Source organism: Macrobrachium nipponense, chromosome 16, assembly GCF_015104395.2.
Source record: "Macrobrachium nipponense isolate FS-2020 chromosome 16, ASM1510439v2, whole genome shotgun sequence".
Taxonomy (NCBI): Eukaryota; Metazoa; Arthropoda; class Malacostraca; order Decapoda; family Palaemonidae; genus Macrobrachium; species Macrobrachium nipponense.
Window position 1 is genome coordinate 2,577,455 of NC_087209.1, and position 21,885 is coordinate 2,599,339.

At 33.3% G+C, this 21,885-nt stretch overlaps 1 protein-coding gene across 1 annotated transcript in view; it reads right to left on the reverse strand.

Annotated features, from left to right (window-relative positions):
* LOC135195520 (single-stranded DNA-binding protein 3-like) overlaps window positions 1-21,885 on the reverse strand; it is a 226,354-nt gene that overhangs the window by 17,392 nt on the left and 187,077 nt on the right. The window contains 5 exon segments of the mRNA XM_064221758.1: window positions 175-369; window positions 4,058-4,128; window positions 13,794-13,844; window positions 17,409-17,469; window positions 19,161-19,208. Of these exon segments, the coding sequence (XP_064077828.1) occupies window positions 175-369; window positions 4,058-4,128; window positions 13,794-13,844; window positions 17,409-17,469; window positions 19,161-19,208 (426 nt within the window).

Sequence of the window (21,885 nt, forward strand, 5' to 3'; positions counted from 1 at the left end):
ATGTATTACACAGTCATTAATGAGGTTATCATACAAAATAAAAAATACTAAAAACATAAACCAATATTTGATAAAAAAAAAAAAAAGTGTGCATGCAGTAGCATCTGGCATCTACGCCTCACACAAGCAAAAAATAAAAGAAGCGGCTATTCACCAGCCACAGTCACAACTTACACTATCCGGAGGGCCCCCGAATCCTCCTAAGTTGTATTCACCCATGCCACCTCCGTCATCCCTTGGAGTTCCAGGACCGTTAGCTGGAGAATTTTTCATTCCATCTAAGCCATCCCCATTCATGACCGGACCCATAGTATTAGGACCCATAGGTCCTCCCATTGGGCCATCTGGACCACCACCCAGAGGGAAATCCTGCAAGGAAAAATTTAAACCTTTTCCAAAAGCTGCTTTTACATGAAAAGGACAGCAAATAATATCTGTATAATAATAATGATTAAAAACTTATATTTCATACAAAACTTGATTATTTAAACAGCAATTAACATTTCTCCCTAATTAGGGCTAGGCCAGTTTTACACATTGTTAATATACTATAAATATCTATTTAAGAAAGGTCTAAATACTGTTTATAGACACAAATAGTACCTACATAACAAATTCATATTTATTCTCTAATTATGCATTATTTACATTACAGTTATGCAATTTAAATTCATATAATACATGATACATTTTCTTTTCCAGATGATTAGGAAGTTATCATCTGACTGGTCTGTGATCTTATTATTATTATTATTATATAAATATATAAGTAGTTTAACCACACCACTAGAGCTAATTTATTTAGCTTTCACAGGGCTGGCTGTTTGCTATCATAAAAACACGTACTACCATGATGGGAAGCAAATAAAAAATAAGTGTGAATATGTGAGGTGGTGAAGGTTAGTTCATTAAAGGCCTTAAAGCACTGGACCTCCTATTTTCTTGGCAATTTTGGAGACTTTGCCCTGTTCTTGTGTTCACGGTAGCTTTATATTATTTTCATATTTATAATTCTTCATATTTCCTCAGTTTTGTATTATTTTTATATAAAATTCTTCATATTTCCTCATAGATGTTTTATTATTTTTATTCTGTCCTCGTATTTGTTTAATATTTTTGCTTTGCTTTCCAATTTTTTGCATGAATTATTTTATATTTCCTTTTACTACTCCACAATTTTTTTATATTTACAGAAAATTTTATTTATACTTATGTCTGGGTTATTTTGCCCCAACGGTCTTCCTTTCGATAATTCTTCTCTTTACCTTTCTTTCTTTCCATGCTTGTCCTTTCCTTGTTTTTTAATAAGTAGCCAAACGTACATTGTTCTGAAAATCTTCTAGCACCCATAATTATCAACTTTATAATAATTTACAATAAAGAAATTTATTGTAGACCAAGACCTCATTGTACCATAGTAAAGTTTCCAAATAAATTTCAACTCTTAATATACTCTCATATGCAAGTTTTATTTCCTGGTTTTGACCTTAAATAATAGTAGTTATATTACTATCCACACAAAAATACTTTATACTATTTTCTACCTTCACAAGTCCAGGTCAATGACTATTAAGAGAAAATCTTTACTAAAGCATTAACCATAAAGTACTACATCTCAAAAACTGAAGTAATATGCTTCCATCGAATGTGAATTGCTTATTATATTTGCTAATTCTAATTTTTGTCTATACATTTTTACAGAGTTTTGAGTATGTTTCCCTACTTTGCAGTTTAAACAAAACCATCTCATCTGTAGGTTTAAAAAGATAAAATTAAGGAAATAAAAATGTCAAAACCTCAACATCATTTTTGCCTCCCTCACTAAGCAATACAATGGGCATCAGTGAAAATTCTGTCACTCAAGTTAATTCCTGTTCTTCCATTTACACAAGTCTCCAACCTCCCATCTCATTTATTTTCAAAACAAACTTGAATTTCATAAATACAAACCACATTTGACGTACCATAAAGATCTACCAAAAATTGGTGATATGAAAAAAAACGAAAAAGAAAAAAAAACTTAAACCACACCTTTAGAGTGAAATTTGTAAGGTCCAATCCCTGAAAAGGAACTTCAGAAAAAGCTGCCCTTCGGCTCTTAATGAAAGACAAATATTCTGTCTTTCCTTCAGGAAAAAAAAAATTATAGTATTAAGTTAATGCAGGAGGGATTGCAGAGCCTTACCTTCCCAATACCAGACCCAAACTTCTATCCAGTTAGCCTGAAGGTAGAAATATGGGGAGTAAAACATTTATCTGATCAATTTGTTGGAAGAATTCCTTCTCTCTTTAGGCAAAACTGATAGCTTCTTTTTATACTGGTATAGCTGAAGGAATTAGTTAAAAGAATGACAGGGTCACTAAGAGGATGATCCATTTGTCTTCAGAATTTGGTTTTCCATCTTAAGCATGAAGTTAGCTAAGCTGAATAAGCTAGCTCTATGATGCAGCTTTAGCCACCAATGTCCTTGGCATTCTGAGTTGTAGAATTTTGAAATCTTCCAAGAAGGTTCATTCTGTATCATTTAGGAATGGTAACAGCTGTAGAAGCAATGAACCCATAGGACTCAACTCATTATATCCCATGGCAGGGATAGTAGTCATTCTAGGACTAGCCACAACTGGTATTGCTCCAGGAGGTATTGCAATAGATCTTGCTCTCAAGACATTTTTTCCTAGTCACTTTCATGACAAATGAAGAAGGAATTTTCTGCTCTAGAGAAAGCTTCTAAAACAGCCTCACTTCAACAGGTCCCAAGACTGGCTGGAATCCTTTCACCTTTACGTAGAGAGGTTGTCCGTAGACTGCAAGAAGGGATTTTTGGAGGTAGCAGTGGCAACAATCACTATACTGTGCAGAACTCCAACAACTAGGGCATGTGGGCTAAGTTTGCTTGGCGCAATTAGTGTCTAGTATTTACTTATCTGCAGTTTTTCTTCTTCTCCCTTGCTTTCAAAAATAATTTTTGCTGTCTACTGTTAAAGAGCAGTCCTTCTTGGGTCTGGTCTACAGGATCTGAATCTAAGTTATGACCAAGACTTTAAGTCTGATTAAGCAATTTGGAAAGTCTGTCCCATGTGATTCTGCATAACCTACAATCTGGAACTAGGTTATGGTTTTGGTAAACCTTTTCAAAGGCCTCCTTATCAGATTCTCTACTAGACTTGACTCAAAAAACTGATTTTCTTTTAACTCTTGATTTTTCAAACCTTGTCAGTGAGCTTCTTCCTTTGTCAAGAAATGTAACTCACTTGAACAACCAGTCTATTGGTTTTTAGTACTTTGCTCCTAATTTTGCTGCTAAAACAGTATTCCAGTGATCCACAGAACTAAGGCAATTTACTGGTATTAAAAGGAGTTTGTATAAAATTGATTTTTATAATATAGTGTTTTATGATGGTGTAATTCCTAACATGCATCCCAATTATACTTAATACTTTTAAAAGAACAAATCTTTATATATGAGCCCTATGAAAACTGATATTACTGTACTCCTAAATACTAATCCTTTTCATGTATAGTATTTTTTAAAATTATAATTACAAGCCATCTGAAAAGGCCAACCATTGAAGGTTTTGTCACACAATATTAGTGTCCCTTCTTCCAACTCCCAAATAAAACTTAAAAAATCCTTTTCTAATGACGAATGTTTTTTTATGTCCCAAGCACAAAATACCCAAGCACAAAATACTATCATAAATGAAAGCTAAGGTTCAAGTGGTATATGAAAGAGAATGATTTGCTACTATCATACTATCTGCATAATTAGGAACATTTGTACTGATATTTTCCATTAAAACACCCACTAACAGGAAAAGTATTTAATGGTCACCTTCAGACCATGCTCAAATGAGGTGATATACCTGCTTCCAGAGATGGGAAAGTTGAAATATTTTCCTTCAAATTAAACAAAACTTCTTAGGGTTGGGATAACACTTGGCATTATACACTCATTTCAATTAACATGAAAAAATTTCTTTAAAAACTTAATAAAATGTTGTAAACTTCTGCTACAGATGGCTACTTATTAAAAAAAAAAAATTATTTCTGACTCACCCCAGGCATGCCTCCACCAGGTACAGGTTTCATCATGGGAAACATTCCATCAGCCCCACTACTAGATGTGTCTGGGGAAAAGAAGAATTAAAGAAATTACTCTTTGACAAACAAATTGGATGTTGTGTTAACTTACCACTTTACATGAACATAATAATTTACATAGTCTACTAAACCTATATGTACTGTCATTTCAAACTTATTTTATCCATTATACTGAGTAAATTGTCTGCTATTGAAAACAAAAATATTACAACAGCAACAACACAAATACCCAAGGCCCTCAGAGTTTTAAATGGTACTAAAGCTTAGTTCAACACACTCTCCACAAGACCATAAATACACTTCCTTCTAATACTTACAACAGCTAGAATTTTTCAGCTTCATAGAATAGTTCAAAACTATTCCAAAAAAACCATACAGATATCATGTCAAATCACTCCAATATCAAAAGAAAATGACATACCATAAAGAATTATTAGAAAATTGGAAGCAAAGAGCAAATGTCAGGGATGGAGGATACATCTAGAAAAACAGGATTTTAAAGATATCTACCTAAATACACAACTAACCAAGTATTCCACGAGTGGCAACTTTCAATAATTGCAGTTATTTCATTTCTGTGGATTTAGATTGCAATTAATCATTGACAACATATTTGCCTTTATGTATATTCACTAAGCTTAAGAGCCTCCCTCGCCTGCCACAGCTAACCCAACCTATCATGAGCTCCTCAAACATGCCATAAGCTGGGCTATAAAGTCTATAAATTTCTACAAATGCCACATTATGTAAGAAAATATCACCTATAAGCTGTGAGCAGTTTTGAGCAACTAATTATGTATTCAAATGATTCCCTTCACAAAAAGATTATTTACAGCACAGTATTTCTATTATTTTACAGCAATTAATCAGTAAAAAACCACTTTATTGCACATAGATTTTATGCGGTAACTTTCCAATACTATATACATCTGGAATTTACTGCTAATCACTCTATATATTCATATTTTCAACCGAGCACTATCATAGGGTTGGTCAGCTATTCCAACCAAAGTTTCTAAGTGGGGCATCAACCATAAAACCAAATCCGCTTTACACACACAATTCAGGTTTAAGCTTACCGCAACAATTGACTACCATCCAATCATCCAATTTAAACACTGTACCCAGGAGAGGACAAGCAATCAAGTAATTTCCTACTAAAAAGCTATTTATGGAATTGGAATTAAATCAGTGATAATGCAATGAGACTGGGTGACATTATCAATGAATCCTGGTACTATTCCTTGTTTCCTATATAATTTAAAGACTACAGATATGGAGACAGTAAGATCTCAAAGAGATGAGATTTTAAGACTAATTTTATTATACACTTAGTCAAATTGAAAAGTTGAGTTACTAAACCAAATTTCTGTTAAATTTGCTTATTTTTCTTATTAAAAGCATATATACTAATATTCTGCCAGATTCAAATTGTTTACGTCTCCCTTGTCAATCAATGGTAAATAATGGTAAAACCCTATAGGCTGAATTCAAATGTGTTTTTTATGACAGGTTAAAGGAAATATGAACAAAAACTAGTTATAAATACTGAATACCATTTGCTATAACTGGGCGTACAGCCATAAGGGGAGAATTTGAGGTTACTTCAATGCACAACAAATTTGAGGAAGTGTTGTACTATACTGACACTAATTCTTATATTGTTGTACATAAACTCATACAGCTAATAAACTTGTCAAGATTACTTAATAATGGTAATGTATACCATAGGCTAAGCTCAACAAATACTGACTATACTCTAGCAAATAAAAAAAAAAAAAAAAAAATCTTATCAAATACCATGTGGTAAAAGATGTGTACACTAAAACACTTGCCATAAATAAATGTTATGGATGTCATGATTATGTAATACAATTGGCCCTGGACTTACATGGGAACTGATGTTCACAACTCTGAAAATAAACAGCTTGAAGAAGAAATAAAAATGAAACTCTACAACACAAAACTTGAATTACTACTTACATGCTGAATGCATCAAGATAATAAATAACACATAAAAAGCATTTCAGCTTCAGACACACAAAACATCATTATTAACTTGTGTTACTATTACCATTATACTTATAAAACATAAAACCATGATTTGAATTGCAACCAGCTCCTTACAAAGTATAGTTACAAACACTGTTATATAAAATTGAATGCAAAGCTTACTCCAACTCTACTTAAAATCCAGTTAAGTTCACATTTGCATAAATGAAAACTGGTGCTGTATTTGGAGTAATTGTGTATTTACAGTTTCTTCTTCAGATCTTGAAAAAATAACCTACATGTCCTGGATTAAACCAAATGTTACTTTGCTGCTGCTGGTATGAAATATGTACACAGGGTTACAAGATTACAATGGTTGCATCACTTCTGAATATATACTTTCTTCTGTTAATATGCATTTCTTATACATGTGTAAGTCAAGGACCAAATGTATAAGTAATATGGTAAAACAGAACAGAACATGGAATTTTGGCTAAAGGCTAAGCACTGGGACTTATGAGATCATTCGGTGCTTTATGGTAAAAACGCCTGTCAAAAATATGAAAATAATCTGCAACAAATACTGAGAATAAATATACATGCATTATTAGTACATCAAATGTTGTACTGGGCACTGCCACCTGTCATCTCAGTGTTAATACATATTCATAGTTAAACATGAATTAAAATCCAAGCTTACAGTGTCTTTTTGAAAGACTCGAAGAAAAACCATGTGCCATTTGTCAGAAGAATCAATTACAAGGACAATTTGCTAATGCACATTAAAAAGCCATATAAAGAGACCTTTACTATAGATAAAAAAAATAACGACCACTAGATGATTAAGAATTTGGTTTTGATTAACAAGTAATAAAATTTTGCAGGAGTCATTGGATATTAACACCTCTGCACCACAAGAGCTTCAACAATCAACATCCTCCCCAACAAGTTACAATTACATTACAAAAATGGAATGCTGGAAAACAAAACATGAATGAAGTCAGGACAATATAAAAGAATCATGACAAAACCTAAAAATAGTTGGATAACTTTATATGCAAAGCAGTGAACAACAGGAGAAAGAAATGACACCATAAAAACTGTGGTATATCCAAGTAAAATATATTAACAAATACATCAGCATGAAAATAATTCTGCATGTATTTCCAAAATGAAAAGTCTTTCTCTTAAAATCATAGGGGTAACCAGTGTGGATCTCTTTAAATCAAGGGGTAATCAGTTTAAATAAAAGAAATCCAAGAAGACAGAAATGGGTCACATATATGTCAAATTCTCCTAACTGGAGGTGAACATTACTTAATTCCAATTAAGGTCCTAAAACCAAATAACTTTTTCAGAATAAGAGGAATGAAGGAAAACCACATTTTTTTAAAGAAACAAAAGATGAAATACATGAGTAAAATGGTACTAGTGCGTATGAATGACCAATCTGAAGCACAATGAAGAGCATTCTTCAGATCAAAAAGGTTACAGACATCCTCATGAACAGTAAAATTCATCCCACCCCTTTCTGTTACTAGCAGACCAGAAAAAGTACCTATATCCCAGATTTTCTGTTACTCCCAACCATTAATAATGGATTTCTCGTAATTGTCTCAACCATTCCCAAAAATCGTACAAGTAGTTGGGATGCTTTCAACAAAGAGTTATATGATAAGTGTACATTTTTCTAGTCTCAATAATATATCTTTATTGATATTCAGTAGAATATTGACAGACTAGCTTAGACTGGCCAAACTGACAAAGGCTACACTAGCATAACACTATTGATGAACTTATTTATGTGGATTTGTAAATGAAAAAAGTAAGTATAACTATTATACTTTTACCATAAAAGTAAACAAATCACTTTTGCAATAGTTATCTATAGAAAGTATTATTGTGGTAATGTGTACTCTATTTACTATGGATAACATTTTTCTAACCCTGACAACTTACATCCACAAAATTTAGAACTAGCCTAAGTTATTTTAAGCTTTCCTAGCTATACAAAGGTGACCTAATATACCTCTACTGACAGATTCAACTACATGTATTTGGAAAACTCTAATGTATATCATAAGGACTTGACAGACCTAGACTAAGCCTCTACTGTTGTAACTAACATAATTCAGCTAACCTACCTTTATCAAGGAATTCTAATCCAATGTCTATAAGTACTGTCGGCCAATGAAGAATTGGCGTAGTTTCTTAATTCATTGTTTGTTATGGAAATATTGCCATATGCAGGTGCCAAACTATTTACTTAACAATAAATAATATTTCCTTTCAAAGGTGCTATACTTGAAATAAATGACATTAGAACTGAGTAGACTTATTCAACGCATTAAAGATAATTATTTTGCAAAGTAAGGAAAATATATACCGATGGGTCCACGAATTCTAATTGTATTCTCAACTCCAGCTTCGTAACAGCATAAGCATTTTGAAGTTGGCTTTGCTGCCGCTCGAGTCTTGACCCAACGTATCGTACTGCACTGGGGTGTTGTCATTTCATCTCCTACAGCCGATAAATAATACATTAAGGGGTTAACATTCTTTAATATCGATGTTTAATTAAACTAATTTTGTCCTTTGATCAATAAAATAATTTGCATGACATATTTAGTGGGCCTAAATTTGACTTCTGATTTTCACACATGATAAGACTAGGTCTATTTTCAGCAGTACTCTCTCTCGGATACATAATGTGAAAGAATATTTAAATCGACAATATCTATATATAAATCTGCTTTACTTGATTATTCCTGTTAATCTTGTTTTATTGGCCATGTTCTGCTTTTTTCTTATCCTTTTCATAGTTGTGTAACATAATTTACTCAGACCTAGCTATTCAAAGTCAAAAAGCAATCATAAAAAAATCAAACAAAGATAACTCCTTGCATATCATCCTGTTTCATCTGGACACGTTGGAAAGCTGTGGGAGTCAAAACTGACGAACACATTAAGAGAGGCTTACTTTCATTAAAGCTTTCTTGGGTTGATCTTTCTGTAGCTATTCATTTCTTCTAAATAGAAATTAATTAAAATTAGTTTCACATGTATGGTTGGACCTACTACCTACCATAAGCATATTATAAGTAGCTGAAAGGATAAATATGAAATGTGACGTTCTTGTTTAAGTCTGTTTTATATGTTATGTTTTTTTTGTTTTTTTCAAGAAAAAGCTACTCTTTAATCAGGAGTTGCTCTTTGACAGCTACAACAATCTTACAGGGTGTAACATGAGTGTAGCAAATATTTTGGGGAATGAAAGATAGAAGTAACTTTGAACAGAAAATATTTTATAAACATGCATTTTAAGGCTTCCGTTATCGGTGCGGGGAATTTTAAAATAACCGTTATCATTAGTGATGCTCTCACGCGATGGAGTTCGTAGCGAGAAGTCGGATCGAGTCGCCTGAGATGTAAAAGAGTGGAGGTGGCATATAAGAGTGATGGAGGGAATAGGCCAATGTTAAGCAAGTATCTCCCAATAAAACGTATTCTTTAGGTTTTGAAGAAAAAAAAATCCATGCATCATTGAATCTGTTTCCCTCCCAATCCGTGGTATTCACTGGCCACAGATGAAAAATAAAACAAATAGAGTAAGCCTAACTGAATATCTCATCCATTAAAGGTAAGTGCTTATTCATTAGACTTATTCATTAGACACCTATCAAAGACTTCAAGTGTATTTTTAAAAATCTCTTCCTCTCCATCTACAGTATTCATCAGACACCAGTCACAGGCGTAGAGCTAGTCATGATTCCTGGTTTAGCAATATCGTGACGAGGCACTAGAATTCAAAATTCACAAATGAATGTTGTTCATCAACACTTACACTACTGTATTGTCTTGCTCTCTTGTGGTGCTTCGAGGAGCCACCTCTAGGCCCATGCTCTAAACTTTGCCGTTCTTCAAATAATTTGATTCATCTATGTATGATTCTCTCCGGTATAGTAAGCTTTCTTGATATCACTCCTGTTTGCACCAAATGCAGTGCAATAATTGGCTCTCGCCCAGAAAGGGATGTTTCTTAGACCGATAAATGACACATTGACATTAGATTCCCATGCACTTAACGACATCAAAAGCAATAGTGAGGTCGCATTGGTTCCCACTGTTAGGTTATCATTTTTTTTTTTTTAATTTGATAGCATTTTGTGAGTTTCCTATGTTTTTTGTAAAATGTAACAAATGGAATCGTTAAACTACCTTCAACTTAATATTGAAATGATAATTTAAGGACTATGCTTATGCGATACTACTAGTGATAGGTGTCTCCTATCTATTTGGTAATGTATATCAGTGGTTGTGATATGACGTTTTTTATCACTTCGTTTCGTTCATGTCAATTTTGCTATATGGAAAATAGTTTTACACAATAACATAACATGATGTTCTAAAGATGTTCTAAAGATATCAGTGACTGTTTTTAACGTCATTACATAAGATTTCTTCCATATTATAAAAGAAAAATAGATAAATAAGGCATGAATCGTGCGTCAGGCAGGTGAACGAAAAATTATGAAACTCTGCCACCAGTTTTTTGGCCAACAATACATGGCTTTAAAATCAACATAATTCAAACTTTTTCCATAAACGACCACTTCCTCAATAATAATGGATAAAAAGGGCATGAAACAAAAGACATTTGCTAGCAATTGCAGTCTGATGCTAAATGAGGCACAATAACATCAATACCAGATTTTTCTGCAACTGGCCAATTTTTCCCTGAAAATAATGGGATAAACTCTTACCATTACAGAAAGCTTCCACTGTAGCAGTCTCTCACTGCAAGCAGCTACTGTGTCCTTTTTCTAATGTGACCCAGTACGTATTTAGAAAAAGTCTTATTTCTAATAGTGCAATTATACTGTATATGTTGCCAACATAAGATCTACAGTGATTTGAAGTTACATCTTTAAAACAGCCCAAAAACAAGAATCTGCTGCAAATAACCATTATCAAACATTTTCTACATGTTGCAATAAAAATACTGACTTCACAGACTAGTGTCTAAAGTTTGTGATTGTAACACTTTTACATAATAAACTGTGAATACAAATTTTAAACATTCTGTCCTAAAGGCAAAAAATTAACACAAAAATGTAACTAATATTTATACTACACAATATGAATTCTCTGGAGATGAATAACCAGCCACTGCTCAATGAATGTTGAGAATATACAGACTACAAGTGATGCAACAATCTGAATGCCCATAATATGGGCAAGATTAAGAAATTTCCCATGTAGAATGGAATGAATGCATTTCTTTACTTGCAAGAGAAAATTCACTTCACTAGTGTGCTTATGAGAAAGCAAGTTAAAGGATCTCCACTGGCCCAATTTTGTAAAGGAAAAGTAGGCGTAATTCACAAATTTCCTTAACTAGATGGACAGAGAAATTTTCCAAATATTTTCTGTAAACCTACTTTTATGTTTCATGTGGAATTCCTAAACTAAAATGTTGACTATCTTTCTGCTTGCTTCCATAAAAGAGAGACAGTGTGTACTATATTTGGAAATAATATTTCTTTATAATAAAATGCCACCTAGAAGATTATTATTACTAATAATAATAGTAATTTATCCATTTCTAGTAGACCCTAAGGCTAGCATGAGGAATATGGTCATAAATGTGGAAAATTAGGAAAAATAAATCATTCAAGGCTATTGAACTGATAAACTGGAACAGACCAATGGGAAGTAATGAGAGCTCAAAGACTCCAAGCACCACAACTGGAACTGACGAGACAGTGCAAAGAACCTTTAACACTTGCAATGTGCTGCAAAAGGTACATTGTATGTGATGATCCCTTAAAGACAAGGATAAAAAATTAAAAGCAGTGGTAGATGATAATGACTCAAATGTACTTTTATCTACAAAGTTAACTTGCACAGACTGGCCACTTGATATGTATAAGGGGTCCTGACTCCAAAATCTTCTAATATATTCAGTAAAGTGCAAATATATAAATTTAAAATAAAAGTACTTCTCAAAGTACTCTATCCCTGAGTTCTCTTATACACATTCATTCACTAACTGAAACAATATCCCTTTCTTTAACATCAACATCTGCCAAAGTCCCACTCAATTGATCAGTAGTTTTTTGAGCTTCACTCTGACCACATAAAAGTCTACTCTTTTCCATAGTTTCAGAGTTGGTAAATAGCATTACCTCCATTTAGCCAATTATTTTTTCATGAAGCCCTTTGTATTATTCATCTTGTTTCCAAACCAGAAAATAGTAAGTGCCTAATAATGACTATAAATCTCTTTTTAGCTATTGGGAGAAAACTGTTCAAAAAGCAAGGAGACTATAAACACCAGTCGCTACTATGGTCCCAACTGAAATATGAATTAATGTTAAGATTACAGTATGCTACCATCACTGCCTCCAACACAGTGTGACACCAGAGCCTCTGTGAATTTCCACCACTCATCTGAGATTACAAATGTAGCAGTAACGCCTTTAGTACTTTCCAGACTACTACTATCCCTTGCTTGACTTTTAACTCTTTAATTCCTTGAAGGCTCAAAATAAGTAGAGCTAACATAACACAACTCCCTCGATAATCCAATTTCCTTTACGGGCATTTCTATAATACAAAAAAAATCTCTATCCCTACGCACACCTGAAGAACTCTGATACAAATACACTTGAACTATTCAGAAAATATGACGTCAAGTACATATAAATCTAGCTTCAAGACAATTGCCCACATGATGATAAATTTTTAACAACTCAATATGAACCACTCCCGTCATTCATAAAAGCAAAAAGTAGAACAAAATTTTCATTTGCAGATATAATAGGTGCCATATACTTGGTTATCATAAGCATGCTACCAGTGTTGCTGTGGATATCAATACCTAAAAGGTTTATAAACAGAGCGTCGTTAGTACTGGAAGCAAGAGGAGTAAACCTAATTTATACTTATTTCTTAAGTTCTGGGACAGTAATCGCATAAAACAAAAAACATGGGCCTAAATTTTATCCAATTTCTAATATAATCTAACAGTAGTGAGGCTATGCTGGAGAAAACCTCTGTAGTCCTGCACAAAAATACTAGACAATGCTTGATTAAACAAACCCTAACTTTTATATTAACCCTATTTTCTCTAAACATATTAAACAGAACAATACATATAATGAAACAGTAAGCACAGTCATTGTACCTTAAGAGGAGAAAAGTCAGTCAGAAATGTTAAGTTAACGAATAATGAACATGGAACAGTAATATGAATGCTACTATCATGGCAATTAAAAAAAATCCATTCAAGCGTCTCAAAAAAAGAAAACGGTACGTCCACAAAAAGGAAAATGAAACATGTCCACAACACAGACACAAACTAATAACAGTGCTTCACATGCTCAATCTGCTTTAGAGTCTCACTTCAGAGTATTCATCTCTTTATGATAACAAAGCAAAACTTCATAACACAATACAAATAATAGAAACCAATCTGTCTTTCAAAATAATCCCACAAAGCAGACCATAACATTTGAAAACTGACAGCCCATAGTTACTAACAAAGTCAAATGTAAACAAAGAATAACAATAACAATCATAATAAATGATGAGGAACTTTTGATAAGGGGAGATAGATAGTTCAGAGAGGACAAGCAAGATCTACAGTGTAGCTTTGAGGTGCAGTAGTGATTCAAGTCCCCATAAAAGTATATACCTGGCCGTGGGGTGGGAGGCAGGCGGGCGGGAGAGAAAGCTCCACTTGACCCTAAAAGAAGTTATCACTGTTATTTCTATTAACTCTAAAATGAAGCAACGTCGAGTTAATTTCCTCCACAAATGGATAATCTACCTGCTTAAATCCTGAGCCTGCAATACCAGGTATCAATTGAACTGACCTTGCTTTTGAGGTTATCACAAAAAGTATTACTAAACAGTTGACTTGTAATATATCAAGGGTAATAAACCCCTTCAATTAATCAGACTCTAAGCAATTTAAAAAATACCACTGCATAACTGCAAAAATCATTTATGAAATAAATAATTATGTACTAATAAACTTTCTTTCATCATGACTAGCTTGAAATTTGAAATTTAAATTTCCAGTTTAGTTGTAGATTATACAAGGCAATTGCTTCACCTCAAAAATACATAGTCAATGGGAAATGGAAATTTTACTATAAAAATCAAGGCACAATGTTGGTCATCCATACCTACTCAGAAGCAAAATTGATTGTGCACTGCTGCACTCTGTCCACAATACAATGGCAATTAGAAAATTTATTTTATGAATATTTGCCAGCATTCACAGGTAGGTATGAAATAAAGGGAGAAAGGCAGTACTGGACACAATACACTATACCTATATATGACCTGCATTACAAATTATTATTAATTTCAATAAAACTGGTATTATAATTAACAAAAAAATTAACCTGGTCTATAAGGCATATAAGGAAGAGTCATAACAATTGGTTGAAAATGATCATCAGAAACAAGACAAATTATAACAACAGAAACTGTCAAGATATTTACCAAAGGCAGAATATCTTCAAATTCCCAAGATCAATAAAACAGAATCAAGGCCCAAAGAATGCGATTTTAGGTTTAGATTTTAAGTATTGTTTATTTTCAACTGATTCATACCTTTAATATTGATATTAAAAAAATAAATAAAAGAGGACATCAGTTTCCATACTACAAAATACACAAGTAATTTGCTTTGATTTTGCTACATTTGTTTTATCACAATCCCATTAATGTAATCATATACTGTACAGTACTCACTTTTATTCTGAGGGTGTAAAAATCCTAACAACATATTCACCTCTGGTAATATGTAAACCTGAATGTTAGTTTAGTGTACACATTGGGTGGTATAAACTTATAACCCCTGTAACATTATTACGCTTTACCAGAAGTCACTAAGAAGGAGCATGTCACGCACCATCTCTGTACCCTTGTACGTACATACTTAATTAAGCTCTCTCCAAAGGATATTATAAATAGCAGACAAAACCAGAAAAATTAAATCATTGAGGAAAATCTTAGACATGTAACAGGATTTAGAGAAGATATTTTCCATGTATCCTACGACCTCCCTTTTGAAGTACTAGATTTATTAGATTTTCAAGTTACTTTATAACTACTTACACCTTTACACTACGTATATTTTATCAGCCATCAGCTTCCTCTTATAGGCCACCCTACATATACTTGTATGTATACATACACTCATACATAAATATGCGTACAGAGAACGTATACTGCTTATGGCAACTGTTCATGCCACCTACAATCAGGCACCAGTTATATGCATATTGTGCCTGATAATACCCACACAGAAATTTATGACCAAACTACCTATAAATAAATAAATAAATAAATAAATAAAATGAATAAATAAGCAAAAATAATAATAATACTAATAATATGAAAATAATTTGCATTCAGAACCAGATGTTTATCCCTCTCTATGGATTCCCATCTTCATTAATTATTTAAATTTTGCTTGTGAACACTTATAACTCAGAGTTTTTATTTAGTAAGCTCAAAGTTGGGGTCATTATACTAACTTTTTATGTTACTGTATTATTAAATAAAAATCTATTTTATTACTTGTTGACATGAAATTTGTAAGGGTAACTGACTAAAATTTACTTGAAAGATCTGCTATATTTATGAACACAATCTGAGGGCACTCAGCATAGAAAATTGACATAAAACAAGACAACAAAATAAAGCCATTTCTTTTTCAAATAAATTCATACATGTACCTGAATTCTCTTCAATATAACATGGTTCTTCTTAGCAATATAGGTATGCAATTATTAGATATAAACTCTGCCAAAACTCCTAATACTGACCTACCATCAACAAGATCAAAGTTATAACCAGGATTTTGCTATTTTTAAGCTATCTATAAAAAAACCCAATGAAGATGCATTTACAATCCTAAAATTTATTGTACCCTCTTCTACAGAGATTTTAACACAAACTGAGACAATGGAATAAGGCTACTAAGGATCACTGAATTCAGAAAGAACCAGACTCAAGACCAACAAAGTTGCTCTAAAGGAACCTACTTAGCTTAGTAAAAATTTCCAAGAAAACTTTGCCATAACATATCCTTTCCTTTCTTCTTCCATTATTGCAATTACTGACACACATTAATTTAGGGCTAGCTCTTTTTAAATGATTTTCAAATGGGGGTCATAAGGGATAGCTGTCGAAAGTGGTTGCCACTTCCCCAGGTACAAGGATACTTTATGAGAAGAGGTTATGAATTTCTTCAGTCGCTGGGTACTCAATACACAAAGAAAAAAAGAAAAGTTGTGTCTTGACTAAAGCCCCAACCTTGTAATTTTATCAAGATTTTTACCCAAATATTCTTCAAAATTCCTATTATTATTGTATGACTATTTTAAAGTTCACAATGGTTCAATGCAATATTCATCTGTTGTCATATTTCTATTTGTAATAGCCCACCAGGTTTGAAATACTTTTTGAATAACACTAATATAAAAAATGCATCAGTAACAAAATTAGAGGAATTTTCACTTTGGATCTCACAGGACTGAACTTATATCTATAGTTCCTAAAATTTGGCTACAAAACAGACTCCATTATGAACTAAGTAAACCGATTCAATCTGAGTTAACTTCAAATACAGGTCTGACAAACACTCTAAAAGGTTATGTAAATCAACATTCATCCCATATAATCCAAAATGGTAGAGACTGTATATGTACTACATCATATACATTTCTTATACCTCTGGGGTTGTTTATCATTGGTAGAAAGGTTATTTATAAAACCAGTCCTACTTCACAACCATATAAATTACAAGGATTCATTCTTCTCTTAAAACATAATAATATGTATAAAAAGTCAAAATAAAAGTTTATTAAAATTGATTGATTTTTCACTGAGAGAGAGAGGAGGAAGAGAGAAGGGAGAGAGAGCCCGAGGAGGAGAGAGAAGAGAGAGATGAGAGAGCAGACGAGAGAGAGAGAGAGAGAGAGACGAGAGAGAGAGAGAGAGAAACGACGAGAGAGAGAGAGAGAGAGAGAGAAACTACAAAATATAGTAAAATTTACAAGGAATTTCAAAAGGAGAAAGGGTAAAATAATGGCCAGATGAAAGAATACTCAAAATTAAATCTAGATACGTTAAATTTGACATTACAATGTCTACTATAACTAGTCACAATACAAGAATGTTTGGCAATGGCACAAACAGTTTAAGCCTACATTGCTTGCAGACATAATCTAATCATATTCACTTTCCTATGAAAAAAAGTAATTTACTCACTAATACCGTCAGGACTTACCTTGAGGACTGGGCATTATTGGAGTGCCTGGGCCAGGTGGACCTGCTGAACCCGGAGGACCCTATAAATAAAGAAAAAAATTAAATATTTTCTCACTACAATTTACTTTTAAAAACTGCATTACTCAGTCATCATATCATTATTACAAAGTTCAAAAATATCCAGTATTATCCCTTATACACAATGCTTGCATCTGCTATAGATAACTATCCTAATTCAACCACAATTCCTTCTTTATCTTTATTGCTCCTCTATGAATCCAGCATTTATTAAATGGTTTTGAAACTAATTGTCAACTCTTGGAATTATGTGTGTGTGTGTGTGTGTGTGTGTGTGGTGTGTGTGTGTGTGTGTGTGTGTGTAGTGTGTGTGTGTGTGTGTGGTGTGTGTGTGTGGGGGGGGGGGGGGGGGTCCCCACAATCTGTCTGAAGCTGAGGGAGGTGTTTTTTTTATTATTATTACTTGCTATGTACATAAAACTGAACCACAAAGACATGGAACATGGTGAATGGAAAAGTTAAACACGAGTAGTTGCTAGACCTTTCGACCTACTGTCCTTTACTTAGTCTGCTAAGTAAAGGACACTAAGTCGAAAGGTAGCAACCACTCTGTGTTTCACTTTTCCCTTCATGGCTATTGCTTTTATTTATTACTTGCTATGAATTTACTTTGCATGATATAAAGCTGGTTTGATTTAGTTCAACTTTGTAGTTGAATAACTCTTCATTGCAGTGATTTCAAAAAAGGTAAATTCTTTTTACAAGTATAATTTTACATAAGTCTAGTGATATTCTAATGATTAATAATATAACTTCATTAATTTTACGTAGGTTCATCTTTTAAGAAGACTATCTTCATTTCTTATGCATACTCATGATTGATTACTCCAGTTTGTTTGGTACTCTTGATTAAAGGTATTTCATCATAAACCCATCCTTACAATTAGAATTCTATTGTACAAGTATTGTCCCAGAAACTTTGGTATCCCTTATAGTAAACAAATGAAAATAGTTAAACTACTAATGTAAAATTCATTCCTTTTCTAAATTTGGTTTATAGGCACATACTTTGGTTTTTCAAGAATGAATGGTTATAGCAACTGTAATGTAAGAATTGGTGTTTCTTATTGCAAATCTTGCTCAAAGAGGAGAGCAACTAGTGCTGTTGATGCTTCACTAATGTTTCTTAGTATATTTTGGTCATTTAGGTGTAAGTGTATGTTAAGCCCCATCTGAGTAACTAATTCAAATAAGCCATAGATAAACATCAGTGTTTGAGATGAGCATTCTGAAGTTACAATAATGAAATTGGAAGACCTTTTAATTAAATCAACAGCACATAGAATTACTACCGATGTGTCATGAACTCAAAAAGGCAGCTAAAACTTATTCTAAGCCTGTATTTAAAACATGAACATGTACTACAAACAAAGCAATGTCTATATTGTTATGACTGTGTCTGTTTGTTTTTGTAAGCTGCCAAAGTGTACAGATATTAGACTTAAGCATTATGCAGATGAAGGAATTAGAATAAAGAATGAATATCCAGAGAATGAAAATGTCCTAGAATTCATTCTACAGTTTATGCTTTTCTGGGAAAGACTGGTTGGATGATTAATAAAACTTGCAAAACATGCTTTAATTTTCCTGTTCTTTGCAAATCTTACATACACCAGCAAAATCTTAAAAAATAACCTTCTGTGATTGTATACCTATTTAATTATACTATATAAATCCAAACAAAAAAACTTACCATCATTCCACCATAGGTCCCAGGCGAGTTAGAAGAGTAACTCATAGGCTGTAAGAATGGAAATTTTGCTGTAATAAAATATTTGTGCAGAAACAAATCTCAATATCTAAAACACATATAGTAATACATAAGTCAAAATTCTTCTTTTAGCATTTTTAAATAGGAAAAAATTATTATACAAAAATTAATACCAGAGAATAAACACAAAAACAAATTAATATTTTAATTTTTCTACCTATGAAAAATTCAGCTATATAACCAAGCACTAGGAACTTCCAGCCATTCAGGGCCTCAGACAGTGGAAAAAGAAAAAGGCAAGTTCGAGTGGTTGGACAGCAAGACTGAAGAAAGGAAGTAGATTGGAGGTGCAGTAAAAGGCAAAACACAATTTTCATACTGTAACTATTCAAGATGTACCACATATCATTAAATGATTGACTGATTGATTTGACAACTAAAACTGCAGTCAGAACACCTAGGCATATCAAATACATGAGCATACCCTGATAAAAAAAAATTTTTGTTTTATAAATACCAACCTCTTACTGTGCTTATTAAGAATGCTACTTAACATGGTTACCCAGCTGCTTTTAACCCACTGATTAAAAATAGGGAGAACAACACTGGGTGACTGACCTCATCAAAAGGGCTGGGAGATAGAATGTCTCAGCAAAATGAGGTTTTCATATATGGAATAAAAATAACTTAAATGTTGTACATGCACACAACAAACAAATCCCTTACTTGACCAATGTTGAATGAATCACAACTTAAAGAGTGAAATGACAGTAGTTCTTCAGCTTATCAAGTTGCAATGTGTGGTTAAAACTTCACTATAACATACAGTGTTACTCTTACTAATTTTGAATCCTGGTGACTGATCAAATGAAAGTATGTCCATGAAGGGATGAGTGACAGCTTTAATGGAAGTGAACATAAAATGCCAAATTAACATCTTGCATTAATAACCTTACAATAGTCTTGCACATGATAACTATTGGAAAAGTTCTCGCCTTACACACATCACTTTTGAAATAGTACAATCTGCTCACTCTGTATGAAATAACCAGTGTCAGGTACAAACTTAATTGAAAAATAATTGGTATGCCTCATAGTATTCACTTCTATTCATCAGGATAAAGTAGCATTCATTGTTATCCTCCTTTGCCCTTCATTACTTTGTTCTGCTTAATGAACTGCTTCACTCTTTGGCACAATATCATCTCTATTAATCTGGCCCATGACTCAGCAATACAATATTTAAGATCTTAACCTCGTTGACAACAGTCTGGTACTAAAGAAAACCAAACTCCTGTAACTGCACAATTACTTTAAAGACAAAAGCATCCCTGCACATAAAGATGGCAGTCATAGTTATAATGTGGCAATTCACTGTTTGCAATTTCACTAACTGTAACAGTGACACGGTCCTGCCATGAAGTCTCGGCCTATACATACCTCATCCTGGTGTGAAGTGCTTTTAGATTTTTACTGGTAATGAAACAGTGCTGGGTGCTTCAAAATATCATTATTTGGTAATAATTTAACAAAGTTAAGTTAAATTAAGTACTGGTAACCAAAGCACAATGCAGTTTGTCGGATCTTTGACTAGAGAATAAAATTAGGAGCTTTAAGTGAGCTCTGTTAACCAGTACTCTGCTAGCCCCCAAACCATGTCAGTCAATTCCTTCTCCATGGCTAGTGCAGAGAGAACAAGTGTTAGGAAGGAAGCAGAAGTCTATAAATATATAACACAAGGAAGATAAAATTCCAACTTGTCCATAATCACCTTCCTCACATTACCCTGCAGTACTACACTCTACACCAGAGCTTGGTTCTACCATCCACCAAATTCATCTCTAGATGTTTCTAACTCCTGAATCAGGGTTTATGGATCACCTCTTTGCATTAAGTACTCCAAACAGCCATAGCCCAAGTTGCCTGCCTGATGCATTCTTAATTAATGAGATGTTCAATTAGCCCAGCTCAACTATTCTCTCCTTCCCTGGTCTGTGCCTGACCATGGTTATCCTTCTCTCATCTCTCCCCACCATCACATGCAAAACTAGCAACAATGAGAGCCTCCTCCAAGTCAGCTAGATTCCTGTTCAAGTAACACTTTTAACCAGAGTCGAGAGAGGAAATGCTTACCTTCAACTCTTTAGGTGTTCTGCCAGTTATTATGTTAACATTATTAGCGTTCAAAATGAAAATATATTTATTTGCAAAGTAAGTTTCACAAGATGCAAATATGTCAAATAAAGCAAGAGTTTAAATCTAATAAATATAGGGAGGTCTGGCACACTGAGGCAACTTTGTATGGTGCCTCTTTGTGGTACAGCAGATCCTCATAGAATGATAAGTTATCATAATACTGTGCAGTGTGTCATATCTACAGAATGTTGATCATTACAATTTAAAAAGTCAATGCCACACAGAAGTTTTTAAGGCAAATGGACACTTTAGGCAACAGATTACCTGATGAAATCAGGTTTGTTGAAGATGACCAAAACAGAACTTGAATCCTGTAACTTGACGTCTCACATTATCATGGTGAACCACCAAATCCTAGCCTTGGACAAGCTGACTTCGTCTCTACCTAAGTAATCGTTATCGAAGTTTCTTCTGCCTAAGATTCTCCTTGCCTCGCTAATAAGCATTCTACCTTCCACCTCAATAATAGCTTTGTCAACACTTGTGCTGTAAGGTTCTCTTCAGGTCATGT